This window comes from Rattus norvegicus, chromosome 12 (assembly GCF_021556685.1).
Source record: "Rattus norvegicus strain SHRSP/BbbUtx chromosome 12, alternate assembly SHRSP_T2T, whole genome shotgun sequence".
Lineage (NCBI taxonomy): Eukaryota > Metazoa > Chordata > Mammalia > Rodentia > Muridae > Rattus > Rattus norvegicus.
This window is the reverse complement of record NC_141545.1, coordinates 27,395,476-27,416,693: the sequence shown is the minus strand read 5'-3', so window position 1 is coordinate 27,416,693 and position 21,218 is coordinate 27,395,476. Positions and strand designations below refer to the sequence as shown.

The 21,218-nt window shown below is 47.9% G+C and overlaps 1 protein-coding gene across 30 annotated transcripts in view; it reads right to left on the bottom strand.

The window, feature by feature from the left end:
• Window positions 1-21,218, bottom strand: part of Cux1 (cut-like homeobox 1) — a 318,820-nt gene that overhangs the window by 13,030 nt on the left and 284,572 nt on the right. For 21 of the 30 annotated variants that reach the window (XM_087577560.1, XM_087577566.1, XM_087577571.1 and 18 more), the window contains 2 exons: window positions 17,132-17,396; window positions 11,589-12,549 (listed from right to left, as the gene is read on the bottom strand). In XM_087577560.1, coding sequence (XP_087433686.1) covers window positions 11,874-12,549; window positions 17,132-17,396 — 941 coding nt within the window. In that variant the 3' untranslated portion in view covers window positions 11,589-11,873. 30 annotated transcript variants of the gene reach the window in all.

The window sequence follows — 21,218 nt, the reverse complement described above, 5'->3', positions numbered from 1 at the left end:
GGTATTTAATATGTGTCTCAGTCTAAGAGGGTCTGAACTTAAACTTGCTTTTCCCTCCTCCTGGGATCTGCTTTCTCCAGTACCAACCTCTGCTTCTTGGCCCTGTGTCCTGGCCAGCTCTTTGTAGCTATCTAGCAGTGGCTTAGACTAAGCCTTAGTCATTGCTGTCTTCTATTCTAGGTTGGTAGTTCTGGGAATTGAATGCAAGGCCTCACATATGCTAAACAAGCACTCAAACACTAAGCCACGTCCCCAGTCCCTCACTGGGGATTCTAGGCAGGGGCTCTACCACTGAGCCACGCCCCCAGCCCCTCACTGGGGGATTCTAGGCAGGGGCTCTACCACTGAGCCACGCCCCCAGCCCCTCACTGGGGGATTCTGGGCAGGGGCCCTACCACTGAGCCACGCCCCCAGCCCCTCACTGGGGGATTCTGGGCAGGGGCTCTACCACTGAGCCACGCCCCAGACCCTCACTGAGGAATCCTGGGGAAGTGCTCTGCTTCTGAGCCACACCTGTAGCCATTTCTGGCCCTACAAGCTCCTGGAATGGCTTAGTAAGGCCAGACCTAGCTCTCTGCCACCTTCTGGGAACCATTATGAACCATGGCTCCAGTGGGTTTAGTTCTCTTACTAGTGCTGGCCAGCCCCTGAGATGTTCTGCCAAATGCAGTGGACAGAATGCATACAGATAGCTCTCTTGTTCCAATATACTGCCCCATCTCACAGTCCCACCCTGTACATCTATCTGTAACTGTACTTTCTCAGAGAATCATATTAAGCCTTAATGGTTCTTAACCTTCCTAATGCTGTGACCCTTTAATACAGTTCCTCATGTCCTGGTGACCCCCAACCATAACATTATATTATTGTCACTTCATAACTGTAATATTTCTACTGTTGTGAGTATGATGTAAGTATCTGATATGCAGGGTATCTGATATGTGACCTCCAGAGGGCCTGAGAACCACTGCATTAAGTCCTCTAATTTGATTCAGACCCAGTTATCCTTAGGGAAGGCAGTAAGACCTATTCCTGGAGGGTTGGCAATGTGCCTACAGTGGGTGAGTCTCCCCGCGGCAGCCTGGAACCTTTCTATCCGCTTTTGCCTCCCAAGTTGGCAGTTTATAAAACAGCTCTACAAAAACATATGCAAAGTTGGGTATCACAGCACATGCCAGGAGACAAGAATCCTAGCACTTGGGAAGTATAGGCAGGAGAATCAATTGTTCGAGGCCATCCTCACCTAAGGGGCACCTGCCTTCGAACAAACAAACAAACATACAAACAAACGGTGGTATAAACTCAGTTGGTAAAGTGCTTACCATCCCCAAAACCCACATTATTTTTTTTAAAGCCAGCTATGGGGCTGGAGAGATGGCTCAGTGGTTAACAGCCCTGGCTGCTCTAGAGGACCCAGGTTCAATTCCCAGCACTCACATGGTGACCAACAACCATCTGTAACACCAGTTCCAATGCCCTCTTCTGCCCCCGCTTGTGCACCTGGCATGCACATGGTATGCAGAAAAAGGTAAAACCCATATACACAGAACAATAATAACAATAAAATCTAAAAAAGAAAAAAGCCAGTTACAGTGGTGGGTTTGTAATCCCAGGGCTGGCGAGACAGACACAGACAGATCCGTGAGGCTCCCCAGGCAGCCAGGTTAGCTCCAGGCCAATAAGAGATTACTTTAATACACTTGGGGAAGCTTTCTGGGGGGTAGGGGGAGGTGTTTCTTATATAATTCAATTTGGTTAATAGGTATGTCTGTTCTGAGACGGAATCTTACATATATGGTCTTGTACTGCATAGCTAACGGTGACTTTACACTCTTGACCTTCCTGACCTAGCCTTGCAAATGTGGGATTACAGGCATGGGCTGCCACCATTACTTTGGTTAAGATACCTTTAGAAACAGGGAGGTTGGGGCTAGAGAGATGGCTTAGCAGTTAAGAGCACTTTTTGAGAGTACATGAGTTCAGTTTGCAACACACACATGGTAGCTCACAAATATTGATTAGTGAATCAAGTTCTAGATCTGATACACTCTGCTGGCCTCCTTGGGCACCAGACATACAAGTGGTACAGAGATACACACATGGGCAAAACACCCATACACATAAAACATATAATTTTTTTTTCCCGGAGCTAAGGACCGAACCCAGGGCCTTGCGCTTGCTAGGCAAGCACTCTACCACTGAGCTAAATCTCCAACCCCAAAATATATTATTTTAAGGGGGTGGGGGAGGGCAGCCCTAAACCCAGGTAAGTGGCTTGAGTTGGCGAGCTAGCCCTAAATGTATCCAGTACCACCTTGCGAGGCTCTGGTGGTTTCCTGATAATTTTCCAATGGGAGGGGGATGGTGTTTGGAGACAAAGATAGTGACAACTATGTCCCTTGTGTGTCTGAATGAAGCTTCGGGGCTCCTCATAGGAGGAGGGGAAAGCTTGCAGAACTGGATGGTACACAGATGTGTGTGTAGGCAGACCAGACGCAGAGCATAAAGAAATCTTTAAAAAAAGAAAGAATCCAATACTACTAACATTTGCTTTGAAGGTTTCCAGCGTGAAGACATTCCTTTTGTATATAACCATTTTGTGTTAAAATCCCAGGCTTACTAAGCCTGAATGTATATTATATGGCCTTGGGTAAGGCTTTTCCAGATGAGACTGCTAAAGATATCACACCTTCCTGCAGAGTTTACCCCATTAAGTCCCCCTCAGGAAACACCCTGTGATGTCATCAAACTCCTTGGTAATCCCTGAATGATAACTTTAACGCCTACCAACTTCCCACAGATGACACTTATGAACCCAGGAAGAGTGACGTTCTTCAAAGAAGCCCACTCCATGCTTTCTCAAGCATCTTTTTTCTTCTCTTAACCTTTGGCTTAAAGTTGAATGGACAATGTTGGGGCCAGCAAGATGGCTCCTTGGGTAAAGGTGCTTGCCACAAAGCCTGAGAACCAAAGTTCAATCCACAGAAGGAGAGAAATGACTCCCACACTCCCACAGATGATGCCCATGTACCCGAATACATATGGAATTTAAAAGTTTTTTAATAAATACCAGCTCTGCTCGCACTGTCTTATCCTGACTTCCTTTCTGTCGGGCCACCAAACTGGTTCTACTTGAGTTGAGATCCCCAGAGATAACAAAACTCCGGCTCCTGGGGGTGACAATTGTATCTTTGTTCTTGTCACCCTTGTCAGTATCCTGAGGTGAGGGACACACAGCCTCGGTAGAGACTGATGGCCCACATAACAGGCCTGCAAGACAGGTCAGGATGCCCCTTCATAGTGACAGACAAGGAGGCAGATACCCAGGCATGTGCTTGTTTCAAAGAATACAGGGGTAGAGAGGGACTCAAGCAAGCAGGCAGGCGTTTTGGGTCCTCTCACTGGGTACAGGAACCTGCCAGCACCCAAATCCGCTACATCCCAGGCTTCTCCCAGCGTTGCCTAGGAGCCATGTGCCAACAGGGTGCGCAGGGAGTGAAGTGATTGAGGTGCCCGTTGGGCCTGCATCTAAGAGGCGGCAGTTGCTCCTCAGGGGAGAGAAAGCTTCAATAAAAACAGCCCACACGTGCTTGTGTTTGTATAAAAGATATTTACTTCAATGATCACACCTAGGGTGCTAGTGAGGAATAATACATGGTGTGAGCTTCGGTGATATTGCTTCTCCGTATCATAATAGGGACCGTGGGACAGTGCAGAGAACAAACATTTCGTATGGCTAACCAAAGACAAGGGACGGCGCTGAGGGGCCGACGGGTGCCTCCCCCACCCCCACCCCCACGCCAGCCGGGACCAACTCTTAAATGCCAAAAACAAATCACAAGAAAATCAAGACTGTGATAGGAGATGGTCACAGCAACACAAGGCTTCTCAAAGCTACTTGTACAAAAAAAAAAAAAAAAAAAAAAAGGAGAGAGACATCTTTTACAATTTCTTTTTCTTCCTCTTGCTTCTTTTTGGTCAATTGGGTCTTGGTGAGGATTAAAATAAAATGATAAGATCCGTGATTGTATTAACACACAAGCTCTATAAACACCTAAGACTTAGTGCCTGACAGAAAAAAAAAGTAAATACTGCTAAAATGTAACACATGATGGGGGAGGGGCTTAGGAAGGGCTGACGTGTGTCTTGTGCTGTGTTAGTAGTCTAGAGGAGGGTGGTGCTACCCGCTCTCCTAGCAAGTAGTTATTGCACAAACGCAAAGAGCTAGGTCTCTTGTCCTATGGGAAGGGACTCAGGAAAATCATGGAGCTGATTCCTCCCCACTGTCAGCTTATGACAAGCTATTTTCAAAATGCTTGAAGGCTTTTTTTTTTTTTTTTAAAATGCTTTCTCATGTCTTCAAAATGTCCGGCATTTTTCTGAGGCAGGGGTGGTCTCAGAGGGTGGGACATGAGATGTCTATTTTGTGTGTTTGGGGTGGGAGGAGAGAATTAGAGAGATTCAGAGAGAGAAATGCATAGACTAAGAAAAATAAAAACCCTTGGGGGATTGGGGCAATTTTATGGGAGATATTTTACCCCCAAAGAGATGAGTAGGACCTGCCCCCCAGATTTCAAAGAATGGGAAAGATAAGATACAGAAAGAAATTTGGATTTGGGCTCAGTGGACCGTTAGGGTAGAAGCAGGTATCCTGCCCTGCCTAGCAGTGAGCAGGCCCTTCACCTGTCCCTGGGGTGAGCCTCTTTTTTAAGTTTGCCCCCCCCCCCCACCCAGGTAGAGGTCAGTCTCACATCCCCTACCCTCCACTGAGCAAGCAACGGGGGCTTGTTGCTGGCGGAATTTCCAGCCATGGAAAGTCCTTTCTCCACTTCTCCTGATATGGGAGGATGGAGGTTTCTCTCAACCCAGGCTCCAGGTGAGGGCCCTCTAGCCACCTCCAGTGCTAGGAAATACCTGTTGCCTCAAAAGATGCTTTTGGCTAACTTTGAATGCAAGGAAAGACAACTGACAGTGAAAATCAATGCCGTGGTCACCTGTGGGGACCACTGAGAAACCACCTTCCAGTTCAGGGTGACGGCCTGACTGCCTGCCTCTCTTCTGATCCAGGCTCGTCAAACATTCATGAACCCAGAAGTTTTAACAGAGGCTCTAGGAGGCTTTGGGGGAACTTGAACTTGGCTTTTCTGTTTTTCTCACTGCATTGCAGCGCCTCTGGGAGCAAGCCTCCCCCCAGTGCTGCCTGACGTGGGTAGCTTTGTTTGTCAACTCTCTCGATTGAACAGTTAAGATATGTAGAGACCGCCAGGTTTTGAGTGGTACTAGGGAGACAGGTGTCTGATTGTGCTGGAGGACTCCCTTCTGTCCCTCATGTCTCCCACTGCTGGGCCCAGACCTCTTTGGACTCTGGGATGGGGAGGAGAGAGGTGGGGAGCAAGGGACAGTTAACCACTGGAGTGACAGCAAAAGCATTGGCAACAACAACACAAAATGACAACACACTCCTGATAAGTACTTAAATGATTAACCTAATAATAAATTAGAAGAGGATAGAAATATCTTTTCTTTCTTAAAGAAACATCCTTTTATAATCACCCTCGAGTACGCTGACAGATCAGTAGCAGTCGGTCTATCTCCACAAAGAGAGGGTTAAGTGCTTCAAGGGTCGACTGTGGGGTCAGACATCCGGGAAGGTTCCCCGTTGGGACCCAGGCAGCCATGACCCAGGGCTCAGGGCTGAGCCTCAGTGGCCAAGGGAGGCCAGCTTGCCCGTCGGTTCATGAACACACAGAACTACAGTGAACATACCCATCCACGACCTGAATCGATCCTGGTTCTAAAGCTTACTTAGGAGTTCATTTGGTGTGCAATAACGCTATCTTTTTAAAACAAGAAAAGAAAAACAAAACAAACCCCCCAAACAAAAGCAACATGATTTCCATTGCACAGAGCTTTGACACAGAGCCATCTATTAAGTGCTTCCTGTTTAAAGCGAACTATAAAAAAAAAATAAAATAAACAACAAACAAAAGATAATTATAGGTTGGGAGAAAAAAAAGGAATTAGCAAACAAAAGCAGCCCCGTGCCACTTGGATGTGTCTTGCTGAATGGTGTCCTATTTTGCCAACGGAAGTCCCAATGCTTCCTGGCACTGTGCTTCTGATATATTTTCCATAGGGATAGAGGCGTGGTATTGGGATTTAAGGCACCTTTCCTTTCTGATCACAGAAAGCTTAGTACATAGCATATTTGTGGTAGAAATTAAAGCCAGAATACTACAAAAATTACAGTAACAGACTACTTAACATGAGCAAACTAAACCCATCTATGAAAAGCAACTCAAAGGCATTTGAAATTTGAATAACTGAGGGACGGGGCGTGCACATTCATGCATAATCTAAGTCTTTCTTTCATTAGCCCCTCCCCCGCATCCTTGGCAACAATGCTGAACTTTTAAAGTCAGCATTTCAAAGGAGACCAGGAGCTTTGGAAATGTCTTGTTAAAGCTAAATGTCACTTTGTCCAAAAATGAAAACTCGATATGCCACTGAAGATGTGGCTGTGGACTCTTTGGAGGGAAGGGGGCAGGAGAGGAGTAGTGGGGGGCACAGGAGTGGGATGGGGTTTGGTGAAGAAGCAGGTCCTCAAGTGGTACACGGGGAATCCTGGCTTTTCCTTTGCTGTTCCTAAACTGTCTCTTCCACTGGCTGGAACTGTATCCTTTACTGAGAAGCTTGTCCCTACTCTCACTTTCCTGGTAGTTTCCATCTGAAAAGCACTGGCAGAAGTGACAAAAATGAAAATTTCTCATCAGCCCATTCTCTTAGCATGCAAGTTTACTGGTCAGACTGGTGGGTAGCACCTCTGGGAGATGGAACCAAGTCACTTAGAGTCTCAGGCCTCCTGGGCCAAAGTGGCCATAAAGCCTTCTCCTGATTCAGTTAAGTCCCAGAGAAACTGCAGCAGCAGCTGCGTCTGGTGAATTTAACATTCATGATGGGAACAACAAAATAAAACATAGTTCCCTATGCCTACAGGTACACGCTCTGGTCATCAGAGCAGGTATGACCCAGGTCCACCGGCTGTCTTGGGAGCTGCTTTCCTCCCACAGGGAACAGAAACTGGCATGTTCTTTTGGGATCACAAATGCATGGTGGGGTAGAAAACTGTCTGACCCTTTCTGTCCTGGAGACAGCTGTTTGTAAAGCAGAGCTCATGGTAAGGTCTAGAGACACGGACAGCCACAGTTCCTGGGGAAGTGTGCTCATATTGTTTGGGGATAACCCAGGGCTGAAGAAATGGCTGTGATGGAGTCTGACAGCTGTGTGGGAAGGCCGAGCAAAAGACAAGAATTTCTGAGGTTGGAGACCACTCCTGCCTACAGACCCAACAACTGCCGGAATTTCAAGAACAGCTGGAAGCCAAGAGGAAAATCCCTGTGCTTAGCAGACTCCAGACAGCACTTGAGGATGTGCTCACTGAAGGAGGCAGAAAGCACACCTGCCAATCGAGATGAGCTATCAAACTTGCAGCCTCTTAAGCACCCCCCTCCCCCAGGCCACTTGCTTCACAACTCTGAGTGACATCAAGTGGTGAGGTAGAAGAGACAGAAAGGGGAGACATTGAAGGACAGGAGGAACACAGCCAAGAGCCTTCCACTGCATCCATGTGCTCCCTGACCTCTGCAAGGATGGCTCACAGCCTCAGGGGTCTGACTGGAATGACTGCAGTCCAGGGCAGCAGGTGGAAAGCAGGAGCATGTGACAGGAACCAAACCATTCCAAGGTGCCTAGAATCCACTGAGCCTTGCTGTTCAAGAGCCTGCAGCTCCGAAGAGACAAAGTCTTGCTATGGCAAGGGAGGGCATCTCTGATGCTGGTTATCTGTACTCTGACTCCCCACCTCTGGGGCTTTCACAGCTACACAACCTTGGGGTGCTTAGTTGATGCCAAGAGTGCACCCCTTTTGCATTGGATACAAGCTGCTTCCTGCTAAGCTTCCTCATAGGCTCCACAGTTGAATTTGGCCCTGGCTGTAGAGGCAGATGGGCTATGTAGGTCTATGGCGTGGCAACGGTCAGGGACTCTATTGGCCACAAGCATTCAGAGTCACTCAGCTCACAGCCCTGCTATGTTCTGGGCCATCTACCAGATCTGACTTTAAACAAGAAGAGAGATGCCCATCAGAGGGAAGCTTACCAAAGAGACAGACACTGAGCAGAAGCATCTGTCCTCGAAGGTTGACAGCTATCTTCCGGCCTCATTTTCAGTGTGGCTGAATACCTAGCACTACAGCCCCTGGAGTCTGCCCTGATTCAAAGCCGGGATACAGTCATAAGCACTTTCAAGGTGGCTAGCTAGGAAGATATGAACTTCAGCTATGTGCCTGCATTTTTAAATTTTATTTTTTTAAGAGAGAAGCCTAATATACAGTGGTCAGACAGCTCAACTGACTAATGTTTCGAGGAGATGGTGAATGGGAGCCAGGTCAGAGTGGAAGTGAGTGGGCGGGCGTCTAAGAACCCATATTCCTGCCACTTCAGAGGCCGTAAGGGGACTTGGCATGAAGCAAGAGGTGTCAAGGGGGCTGATGTGAGCATCGATTTCATGGTGGGCTCCCACTTAGCCAACTGGGCAATGGCGTGAGACCTAGTTAGGATTACTGCCTCCAATTAAGAAAACAGCATTTGAAATGGAACAGTGGCCTGTGATGAAGTGTTAGTGTTTTATGTGGAATCATTTTTTCCCTCTGGGGGAGGAGTACAATTCAGCTTTTTAAGCTGAGAGTATGAAGAGGATAGGTGGCTGCTTGTGGGAGCTACTGTTTGGGTCTCCAGCCAGCGGAAGGTCACCACACGAGGGAGCGCTGTTCAAGGCACTTGAATATTGCTTTTCAAGATGAAAGATGAACCCTTGGACTCACACTGGGAAGGGAGGGAGGACTTGAGGAGGGAGATGGAACCCCAGGTCTCTGTGCTGTCTACTGGCAACTCTTAGCAAAACTGCAGACAGTGCTAGCTTAACCCCAAACACCATCAAGTTGGGATCTCAATTAAAATAATAATAATAATAACAATAATAATAAATAAGAAAATACAAATACAGAACTCAAGCAAAAACCTAACCAAGTGACTGTAACAAGCACCCAGATGGAGTCTGGCACAGGAGACGGGATGGACATCGACAAGAACCTAGTTCAAAAATTAAAGGAACGAAAATGACCAACTTGCTTGGAAGAGTCAAAGGCTGTCTTACACTGCTACCTTGTGGCTGCCAGGATGGAAAAAAACCCTCGACTTCCATTTCCTCAGATTTGTTAAGTAACAGACATGCCTTTAAAACTTACACACTACCCTCCTCGGTCCTGTTAACTCTGCTTCTCACTCTAGTGAGAGTTAGGAATTTAAGATCCATCACCCACGACGACAGGCTCCCTTGAGGTTTCTGTGGAGTGACCCTGCTCCTCCATGTCCCTAATGCCCCTGGTGTGCAGGGCTCTTCCTCACTCAGCACAGAGCCAGGTGGGCCTGTTTTCCCTCCTGTTCCTCCACTGTGAACTCTCATCTCAAGCTCAGAAGTGATACAACCATCCAAGGACAGAGCAGGGGCCTGCCTCCCAGCCTCCTAGAGCCTCCTGGGAACTTCTCATTCATGAAAGGCATTGTCTTTAGTGTCGCGACTCTTACAGTTGTGAAAGCTCCAACTAAGGGCTTGCAGCTGCAGGTTGAAAGACTGTGAATGAAAATACATAAGCTCCAAACATCATGCAAGAAATGGGGTTCACGTCTGACAGTCAAAGCCTACAAGCTAAAAAATAACAAGCACGCTGAGGTGTACTAGCGGGAGATGCCTTTAAAATTAGAACTCCCTCCCACCCTCCCAAATAAAAAAAAGTACTATTAATTAATTAAACTTAAGAAATAATGAATGCACCATTAAAATGTCATCCAAAGATGTTGACCTAAGACAAAAGTTTCAATGATACACAATACGGTCAAAAAGTTTTCAATCAGTAATATACAGTATGACAGCTACATCTTGTAAATTATACCCAATACTGCCGGCAGTCTATCCCTCTAAAGAATATTTGCCCCTTTCATCCCTTCCTAACAATCAGATAATAAAATACAGCACCTATAAATAAGCAAAAAAAAATATAGATATATACCGAAATCATCTATTGTTAGTTTAAAGATATGGCAATAAGGAGTCTAAATTAGCAAAACCTGTAGAAGCCATGACTGATAAACCAGCTTATTGAAAAAGGTGGCAGTAGTGCACTCTGTGTGCACAGGTACTTAAGAAAATACACAGACGTATAAAACTGCACACGCACACGCACGCACACTTTCATCCACCTCTATACTCACGCATATACACAAAGACAACGGGAGGAATCAAGAGACAAGTTAGACTTTTGATTTGTACTTAGATTGCCCTAAACTGTGCATAAAAAAACCTTGTGAGAGGAGAAATGAATGAAGGGCCAATGGTCCGGTCTGGAATTGAAGAGCATCACCATTTTGGTGAGTTTGGGCCAGCTCTACAGGGATGGGGATAGAGCGTTCTCTCTTCTGCAGGGAAGGAAGCTTCCCACGAGTAGATAGGGTTATCAGTGCTTGTGGTGGGAAGGGGATGAGAAGAGAGAGGAAGAGTGTGTGCGCGCATGGCTGCGCCAGCCCTGCCCAAGCCCAGGGAGCATCTTCCCCTGGGGGGCTCAGTCTGTTAGGTGCCCTGGAGAGTGGCGTGAGGTGAGGTGCCTTCTGTGCCAAGGAAAGATGAGCAGACTGTTGCCTGCACGTGAGGGACTAACTGCTGTGACCTTGCCGGCCTACATTTCCTTCCTTTCGACGCTTGCACATGCGCAGATGTGCCAACACAGACGTAGACACCATAAATAAAACAAAATGAACCGGTACATGCTACAGTTCTAACTTGTCTCCTAAACCTCCGAGATATGAGGTCTGATCAGCGTGCTCTGCGGTTAGAGGTTAAAAAGCAGATTATAAAATACCTAGATTCGGATCTTTCTTTTTGTCCTGATTTGGCCTAGAATGGAGTGTATTAAACAAACTCTGGCCAGCAAAAGCCCAGAGTCAGTTAAAGCTATGGATCAATGTGCACTACATGTCAGGATTCTAGTTACGTACAAGAAAACACTACGTCAGCTACCACAAAATCAGATATTTTTCCTGATGTGACTTTTCTTTTTTTTTCTTTTTTTTGTTAAAAAATATGTGGAGTAAATGTGTTTTATTTTAATTCAAAGTTTCAAACGAGAAGATTCTTTTCTTGAAAATATTTAGGAATCCAAACTAGTGTGTTTAGAGTCGGTTTGACTGTGCAATCTCTTAGTGGCAACTGAACAGCTACAAAAACTTTCTTTTTTAATTTTTCTGAAAAAATCCCCCCCTTCCTGGTTTAAGAAGATAATAGTGTATTATCGCTCTGAAGCCATTAGATGGCAGATAAAAAGCCCCCTTTTAATATGTGGGTTTGATTTTTTTTTTTTTTTAAAGCCCACACGAAAGAGGAGGGCGCAAGGCAAAAGCTGTAAAGAGTTATTCCAGAACCTGTGGAAATCACTTAGGGCAATTAAAAAAAAAAAACACTTCAGGGTACAAAAAAGCTTGACTACACATTTCCGTTTTCTTCCTTGAAAACACAACATAGATTGGGCTTAATGCTCCTTTGTTTTCTATATGCACCTTGGCCTATGGCGATTTTGCCCTGTGGCCCGCAGGGCGGTAAGTGCGCAACACGTCCAGGCCTCGGGTCAGCACAGCCCTCCACGCACCCGCCTGCCCCAGCCCACCACTAGCCAGTGCTGACTAGGCCTGGGGGACCTGCTAGGCGCAAGTAGGCCTGGCTAGCCCGGCGAGGCCCTGCTGGTCAGGCCCAGAGGCCCGGCGCCCTCAGAACTCCCATTCAATGGGCTCCTCCCGGCTGGCAGCCTTCTCCAGGCGGTGGATGATGCTGTTCAAGTTCGCGGCCTTCTTCTTCCGCACCGGGTTGTCCCGGGCGCCCGCTGCCTCAGGCAGACCAAAGAGGCTCTGCAGAGAGCTAGGCCTTCGCGCAGGCGCGTTGGCAGGCGCGCTGGTGCTTGGCAACGCAGAACTCCTCTCGGCAGGGCCGGCCCTGGCCGCCCCAGGGGCCTCAGTGGCCATGGCTGGGGCAGTGGCTGAGGTAGCGGCGTCCTCTCCGGCCGCGGGTGCGGCGAGGTTTGGCACGGGCGCTGGGGCGTCAGCAAGACCCTCAGGAGGTGGCCTAGACCGGCCTGCGTCTTCACCGTCGTCTTGTCCTGGGGTCCCCGAGGATAGTGGCTGTGCCTTCGCCTTCTCGGCCGGCTGCGTCGCTTCTTCCCGGTCTGCCGGGGCTGCGGTCACCTCTGCCGGCCCTCCCTGAGACTTGGTGGCCACTATGTTGCCACCTGGCTCCTCGGTGTCAGCGGCTTCCACGCCGTCACAACTGTCGCCTTCAGAGCTGGGTGCAGCCCGGCTACTTCGAGCTGAAGGTGAGTCGCTGGCACCGGCCTGGCCCTGGCTTCCGGCTTGAATCTCCTCAATGAACAGTTCTCTGCGGATCCGAGACCTGTGAGACACAAGCAAAGGCTGTGGTGAGGTTCCTGTGCATGGGCTTGGCCTCACCCCTGCCCACATCACCTGCTGCGGTCATTGCCCTGTCTGGGCACTGTCTGGGCAGGAGCATCTCTCCCGCCCCCAAACCCTGACTCTGTGTTGAGATGCCATCACCTTCTCTCTACCACATGCTTAATTAATTCCTCTAAGATCTCAAGTATCCCAGATTGGCCTCGGACTTGCAAATTAGCCAGAGTACTTTGAATTTCCAGTCCTGCAGCGTCCATTTCCCCAGTGCTGGGGTTCTAAGTGTGCACTGCCATGCCTGGATTATGTGGTGCTAGGAAGAGAGGTCAGAGACTTGTAAATTGGAGGGAAGCACTCTCTTAACTGAGCTATGCCCCCCGCTCTATTTTATTTTCGAGATCAGGCCCTGTTATATAACACCAGATCAGGATAGTCCTCAATTTGTCATGTGGCTCACTCAGACTGGCCTTGAACCTAGGGTTCTGATTCAGCTTCCTGAGCACTGAGATTCCATTATACATAGTTGGTGGCTGGTCTGTCTCTCCCTTCTCCATCTGATTCCGATCGTCCATTACTACTCTGCAGAAAGCATGGTTTCTGGCATGTGCTAACAACTTACTGACTAAAGAAATGAAACTTCGGTGGAAAGCCAATTATCGGATGTAGGCGAAGGTGGGGAGTCTTGTCACTCCAGCTGTGAGCCTCTAGCAGGCCTCCACCAATGGTGTACCCTCAACAGACTCCCTACTCTGAAGAAAGTACGAGTAGGAAGGAAAGAAACTAAGGATGTGCTTTTAGTATATTAAGACAAAAACCCTGTGTCTGGGTATTTTGCCTGTATGTTTCTATGTGCACTACATGTGTGCCTGGTGCCTTACAGGTCAGAAGAGGGCAATGGCTCTCCTGAAACTGGAGCCACAGACACTTGTGAGCCATTATATGGGTGCTCACGATGTCCTCTGGGGAATCAAATCAATGTCCTCTGAAAGAGCAGCAAGTACTTAGTGTCTGAGCCATCTCTCCAACCCTCCAACCAGGTTTATTTATATATATTTTTAAGACATGGTATCACGTCTGCTCTGGCTGCAAGGAGACCTGGCTGACTTCAAACTCACAGAGATCTGCCAGCTTGTGCCTCCCAATTGTAAGGATCAAAGGTGTGGACTATCATGCCCTGTTTCAACTGATTTTGTGTTAACTTTTATCTTATTTCCCATACAATGGTGTTTTGCCCAAACATGTGTCTGTGTAAGGGAATCAGATCCCCTGGAACTGGAGTTACAGATAGTTGTGAGTTGCCATGTGGGTGCTGGGAATTGAACCTGGGTTCTTTGGAAAAGCAGCCAGTACTCTTTAACCACTGAGCCATCTCTCCAGCCCCTGCCAAGTTTTTTTTAATACAGCATCTTCCAACTTTAGGTGGGAACGTGCGCAGGTAACTTGCTGAGACACTGAATGGCAGGACAGAATGTTTCCTTTAGAGAGTCCCTCAGTAAAGTCTGCCCCTCAGTTCCCCATCCCTTTCATAGTTCTTTCTAGGCGTGTCTTCCTGATTAGCCAGCATGATAAGCCAATGTCCACTGTTGGGACACATCTTCAGGTGAATTAGCACCAAGCCCAGTGTCCTGCACAAAGTGGGCCTCCTTAAAACCCTGGGGCTGGATATGGCTAAGACTTCTTTTTCTGTTCATGCTATCACTGAACGAAGGGAATACCCTCTTTTGTACCCCTATATTAGAGGATCGAACTAAGGGCTTTAAGCACACTAAGCAGACATATCGGCTGAGCCATGCCCCCAACCCCAGACTGGCTGATTCTAGCCAAGTGCTATTATATCACCCCCAACATTTCTTGAGCTTTTAGGTTTTTAAGACATGGCCTTTCTAAGTTTCCTTTTAACTTACCCTGTAGTCTTAAAATTTAAGTCTTCTTGCCTCAGTTTCCCAAAGAGCTAGGGTTATAGGCCTCTGCTACAGGGTACGGCTAAGGAATGCACAGGTAGGTCCTGGGTTTGATTTAGGGAGTGTGGATTTGCCTCAAGATATGAGAATTTTAGGATAGCAGTCTACCTGGTCCATAGTTAACTTGTTTGTGCTAGAGTGAAATCTGAACCTTGTCCTGAAGATTGCTTATTTGGGGGCGGGGGGAGAAAGCTGGGTTTCTTTGATCCCAGCCTCCCCAGTGCTGGGATTAAAGCTATGAGCCACTGTGTCCAACTTTTTTTTTTTAAGATTTATTTTATTTATATAAGTACACTGCAGCTGTCTTCAGACACACCAGAAGAGGGCATCAGATCTCATTACAGATGGTTGTGAGCCACCATGTGGTTGCTGGGAAATGAACTCAGGACCTCTGGAAGAGTAGCCAGTGCTCTTAACCACTGAGCCATCTCTCCAGCCACCCCCCCCTTTAAACATTTCCTTATTTTTGTATGAGTGTTTTGCCTGCATGTATGTATGTGTACCCACTATATGCCTGGTGACCAGGGAGGCCAGTAGAGAGTGTTATGTTAGACCTCCTGGAACTGGGGTTACAGATGGCTGAGAACCACCATATAGGTGCTGGAAACCAAACCTGAGTCCTTAGGAAGAACAGTCAGTACTCTTCACTACATGAGCCATCTCTCCAGCCCCTGTCCTGAAGATTTTGAAGCTGTGATTCAGAGAAGTGAGGTTCTGATAGGTCCCAGAAATACCCCAGCACATCAGCTTCCCTTGGGTGGCTTCAGTCACGTGAGAACTGGAGGACTAGTCCCTGGTGCTGGCTCTGTGTGAAAACGCTGTTTTCAAGCCTCACAGCAGCAAGGTAGGCACCCAGCTCTGCTCTGCCCAGGTGGGAGATGGCAGGTCAGGTGGGTAGCTAAGCTAAGGCTTACAAATAGGATGCACGTATGATGGGTTTGAGATTTGGAGGTGCCATTTGTTAGCTACAGCTTAGATAAACAGGTGTGGGCTTTGGAGGTCGTTTGCTTTCAAGCTCGCTCTCTCTCTCTCTCTCTCTCTCTCTCTCTCTGACAGGGCCTTACTATGTAGCCCAGGTTGGCCTGGAAGTATCTACCTCAGCCTCCCAAGTGCTGGGTTTGTGTGTACTGCCATGCCAGTTCTTACCAGGCCTTTGCAGTGAGGGGAGCCTGCTCTAGTCAGTAAATGGCTGGAAGTGGCAAAAGGGTTGTACAGAATCTGGCCTAATACACCAGTCACCTTGCTGGGCATGTGAGACTTTTCTTGGTAAAATAGAACTAGTGATCCTGGACTTGAACACTGGTTGAAGGACATACATTTATTTATTTACTTTCAGAGATAGGATCTTACTCTGTAGCCCAGCTAGACTGGAACTTCCCATCCTCCTGCTGTCATCTAGGTACTGGGCTTATAGGTGTGTAGCACCAGGCTTGGCATTATCTTCTAAATTTTAACCAATTAATGTACTTGACAGCTAGTGATGGACACTTACACTTAGCTCTCCCATTGAACCACACTGCTGCAGCCCTGGATTTGATAGCTAGAAAAGCTATATAGGAAGGAAAGAAAGTAAGCTTTGGAGGGTATAGGGGACTTTAGCAGGGCCTTGTCCATACAGGGCTGTACCGCTGTGCCACACCCCGCGCTCCTCACTGGTAGGTTGAATACAAGAGCTCTACTGCCAAGCCACACCCCAGACCTAGGTTGATTCTGAAATCCTGTTCTTGGTTTTGTTTTCATTCTCTTCTTGCATGTATGTTTGAGGTATGTCTCTCCTTCCTCTGTGTGGGGCTGGGAATCAAGCTTAGGTAGACAGGCTTTGTGGCAGGTACCTTACCTGCTAAGACATCCTCCCACTAGTCCTTAGCTTTCCTTTTTCAAACACACCAGAAGAGGGCATCGGATCTCTTTACAGATGGTTGTGAGCCACCATGTGGTTGCTGGGAATTGAACTCATGACCTCTGGAAGAACAGTCGGGTGTTCTTAACCGCTGAGCCATCTCTCCAGCCCCCAGCTTTCCTTTTTCAAAAAAGACCCTAGGGCTGGATGTGGTGACTGAGGCTTTTAACCCCAGTACTTGGGAGGTAAAGGTAGGGAGATCTCTGGGTTCAAGGCCATCCTGGTCTGCATAGCAAATTCTAGGCCAGACAAAGCTACATAGTGAGTGAGACTCTCTCTAAAACGAAGACGACACCACCAGTAAGGTGAACCAGCAGGCAGAGGCACTGTGCACACAGACCTGACAAACTAAGACCACCCCAGAGTCCTGTAAGGTGGCTGTAGAGAACTGAATCCTGAGAGTTGTCCTCTGACCTTCACAGAATGGAGCATGCCCACATGCACACTGGACACCAGCCCTTTATTTCCCCAGCTGTTTACATTGCATATATTTTGGCCTTGGGTCTCCCTTCAGGGGCCAAGGCTATACTGTGTTTTGTGAGGTGGGTCCTCATGGGTCTGGACCTAGGGAGTCTTTTTTTTTTTTTCTTTTTTCTTTTTTTTCGGAGCTGGAGACTGAACCCAGGGCCTTGTGCTTGCTAGGCAAGCGCTCTACCACTGAGCTAAATCCCCAACCCCCTGGGGAGTCTTGATAGCGTAGTCTATACCTGTAATTATGGAACCAGTTGATGACGGTGCTAGTCTTCAGGTTGAGTTGTGTGGCAAGCTCCTCGATGGTTTTTGGTGATGGGTATGGCTTCTGCTGATATGCTCGCTTCAGTGCTTCCTTCTCCTCTGGAGCCAGGACCACTCGAGGTTTCTTCAGCTGGTGTTGTGGCTGGGGGCTGGCACCCTGGCTATAGTCGATACCAACAGAGGGGGGTTCACAAGGCTGACTGTCACTGACAGAGCTGTGTCGCCTCTTCATGTAGGCTGCAGGGAGAGAGAGAAAAAAAAAATAGGAGAACTCAGGGATGGTTGGCAAACCAGCTCAAAGCCTCAGCCCCGGGAACAGAGCAGGATGCTGAAAACGTAAAGCCTGGGTGTGGTAGGACAGACGGAGTCCCCACACTGAGGAAACTGAGACAAGGGGATCATGAGTTTGAGGCCAGTCTGGGCTACATATGGACACCTAGTGTGGGGAAAAAAACCCCTCGAAAACCAAATAGCTGGGGTGTAGCTGAACAGTAGCTCTGCCGTTGTTTAGTATGTAGTAGCCTGAACTTGAGCCCTAGCTCTTAAAAACCAAACCAAAATGAACCAAACCAAACTGAACCAAACCAAACCGGATCAAACCAAACTGAACCAAGACAACCTTAACAAAATAGCCCCCAAATAAAACCCTGCTGCAAAACCATAGTGTCCTCAGCATCTACTGAGGCCAACTCTGATGTCATGTGGGCTCCCAGCTGCCCCTGTCCAACCCTATAGTTGACTGAAGGCTGCAGAAAGGCCTGGGTGGATGAATACCCTGTTGGCAGAGACACTGGGACACCTGGGGGGCTCTAATAGAGATTACTAGACAGAGCTTGGAAAGGGCCGAGAGACTTTCCAGAGAGGATATTTCATGATCATCTCAAACGGTGATATTCAATTAACTAGAAAAAAAAGGGCTATGGCATAGAAGACAGCAGGAGGCTGTTTAGAAAATGGAAACCCAAACCAAGGTGGTGGGTGCTTGTAACCCTAGCATTTGAGAGGTGGAGACAGGAGGATTAGGTGATGAAGGTCATCATTGGACTGTGTGAGACCCTGGCAAGAGAAGAGCAGGTAGAATAGAGCAGAAAGGAAAGAAGGCTATGGTAATGAAGTCAACATCACAGAACATTCCCAGTGAGAAGCTAAGAAGGGCCTAGGAACGTAAGGACTGCCAGGGGTCAATGGTGTTACAGAAGAGGTTGGAGAATCTCAAGGGGATGGCCAGATACAGGCATCTAGCACCATAGGGAGGAATGTTTGGAAGGGCAGGCAGGATGGACTTTGGACTTGGTAACGTGGGAAAATTGGAGTCCTGGAGAATGGGAGTGGATCTATGGTGCTGGGTAGCAAAGGCTGAGTGGCTGACTGGAAGAGAGGAAGCAAGGGCGGCCAGAGATGAGTGTAGGGATGTTGAACTGGAAAAGGTAATCTCTGGAGATTGTGGCAGGAGGTTGTCAGGTCAGGATCTTGCTGGGCTACAGTCTTAAAAACAAGGAAGCAAGGGCGGGAAGGAGGGAAGAAATGGAAAGAGCAGGAAGACAAGAGACGTTTGGAGGGGAAGTCCAGACCTAGGAGTGAGTGACATGAGTGTGACTCCAAGGTAGAGAATGCGGTCACTGCACGCTGGCCCTTGTTTCGATCCCAACAATTCTCCATGAAGATAAAGAACAAATTCCAAGCTGAGGAGAGACGATGGAGAAAGCACTGGGGAGGAGCCTAGGTGGCTAGACTAACAGGCAGGCTCCTGAGCCTGCAGGAGGAAGGGGCAGATGGAAACATGTGGTTGTGAGATAAAGGCAGCACTACTGATGGGCGTCTGTAGGAGGCAGATGAGGGGAAGGCAGGTGATGGGAAAGAAGCATTAAGAAGGAGATGGAGTGGGCTGGAGAGGTGGCTCGGTGGTTAGAGCACTGACTGCTGTTCAGCGGACCTGAGTTCAATTCCCAGCAACCACATGGTGGCTCACAACCATCTGTAATGAGATCTGGTGCCCTCTTCTGGTGTGTCTGAAGATGGCTAAATAAATCTTTTAAAAATAATAAATTGAAAAAAAAAAAAAAAAAAAAAAAAGGAGATGGAGTGGGCCGGCAGGACTGGAGAGTGACTCTGGGAACTCCACAGAAGCTAAAGGCACCATCTGTTATTGATGGCGGAGATTCTCCAGAGGGACCCAATAGCCCAGGGGGAACAGAGAAAGGAGTGTGGATGGGGCATGGCACTAATGGGGGTTCAGGGTTAGAGGAGTGGGACAGAGAGGAAGAAGGGATGAGGGCTGTTCTAGGTAAGTGGGACAAAGAAAGGTACAAGAGTATAGGATGGCTGGGGATCCACAGTCTCAGTTTAGGATCTGGAAGGTAGAAGAATTTGGGTTAACCACAGGGTCAGGAAACAGCCAAAGTTGAGGAGGAGGTCAAAAAACTTGATACCTGGGTGCTGGACTGACCAGGATCATCTTTGATATGGGCCACTTCTTGCTGAGGCAGGATAAGGTGTGAAAGAAGGCCTCTGGCTGAGAAAATGTAGAGTGACTGACAGATGATGGAGACAGGAGCTTTTCACGGTAGGGTAGGGAGGGAGCGTGAGGATGAGACTTGCTTAGGGCACACCCTGAGTGAACAAGTGGGTGTATGGGTGAGGGGCTATGGTGGAATTGAGGCTCTGGGATACTGTGTGGCCTCTCTGTTGTGATCAACAATGCCTAGAGCTACAAACCACTGAAATTGGTTTAGCAAGGAACTGGCCACAGAATCATCCTCCCACCTGTGTGTGTGTGTGTGTGTGTGTGTGTGTGTGTGTGTGTGTGTGTGTGTGTGTATGTATGTGTAAATAATGCAGGTGTTTATGTGTACATGTTATAAATGCCATGTGGAGGCCAGAGGCCAGCCTCCAGTGGTGTTCCTCAGGTGCCATCCACCCTTTTTTATTCCTTTTAATTATTGTATGTGTGTGAGGCAGGGTAGGGCAGCACGTGCAGAGAGTACAGTACCAGAGATGTCAGATTCTGTGGGTCTTGAGTTGCAGGCCTAAGTCATGAGGGCACTGGGAACTGATTGAGGTCCTTCTCAAGAGCAGTGAAGGCTCTCAAGCACTGAGTGCATCTCCAAGCCTTCCTACCTTTTGTTTTTGAGGCAGGGCCTCTCACTGGTTGGCACTCAACAATAGGTTAGGATGGTTTGCTAGGGAGCCCCTGCAAACCACCTGGCTTTCTGCCTCCCCTGTCCTGGAATTACAGGTACATGGCTGTCACTTTTTATTTAAATATTTTAAAATTGTTTATATACGAGGTCTCTCTGTGTAGCCCTGGTTGTCCTGGAATTTACCTTGTTGCTGTGTAGACCAGGCTGTCCTTGAACTGTAGAGAGATCTACCTGCCTCTGTTTCCCTGTTGGGATTAAAAGTAGGGTGCCAACATATCCTACTTTTTTAGTTTGTTTTAAGTGTGTTCTGGGCTGAAACTCAGGTCCTCTTGCTTACAAGGTAAGCATTTTACTGACTGAGCTATCTTCCCTTTTCTCACTGTGGACTAACCCTGGTTTGCATGGGACTAACTACTTGGCCTAGGGTGGCAGAAACTCCTGGATTAGCATATGCTCTACACCTGGCATGGTTTTAGAGGCGTAAACGTTAACTCTGGCTGACTGCATAGCTGCCTCACTACATCCCCTGTTTCTGACCCTTGCCCTCTGGAGAGCGTGGTGCTTTCATCGTCCTCGGTTACAAGGAGAGAGCTTTATGTTGGCAGCTACTGAGCTCGGCTATTTTTTTTTTTTAAACCAAGAAAACTATTGAGAAGGGACAGACATACAGAAGGGGGTGGAGATGTGGCTCAGTGGAGGATCCCATGCCCAGCACTGATAAACCAGATGTGCTAGTGGATGTCTGTAATTCTAGCATTCCAAAGCTGAGGCAGGGCCACCATACATTCCAGCCCAGCCTGGGCTACAAATTAACTTGGAGATGGAAAGAGGATGATCAGAAGTTCAAGGTCATTTGGCCTCCAGAGACTGTCATTCATATATACACACACACACACACACACACACACACACACACACA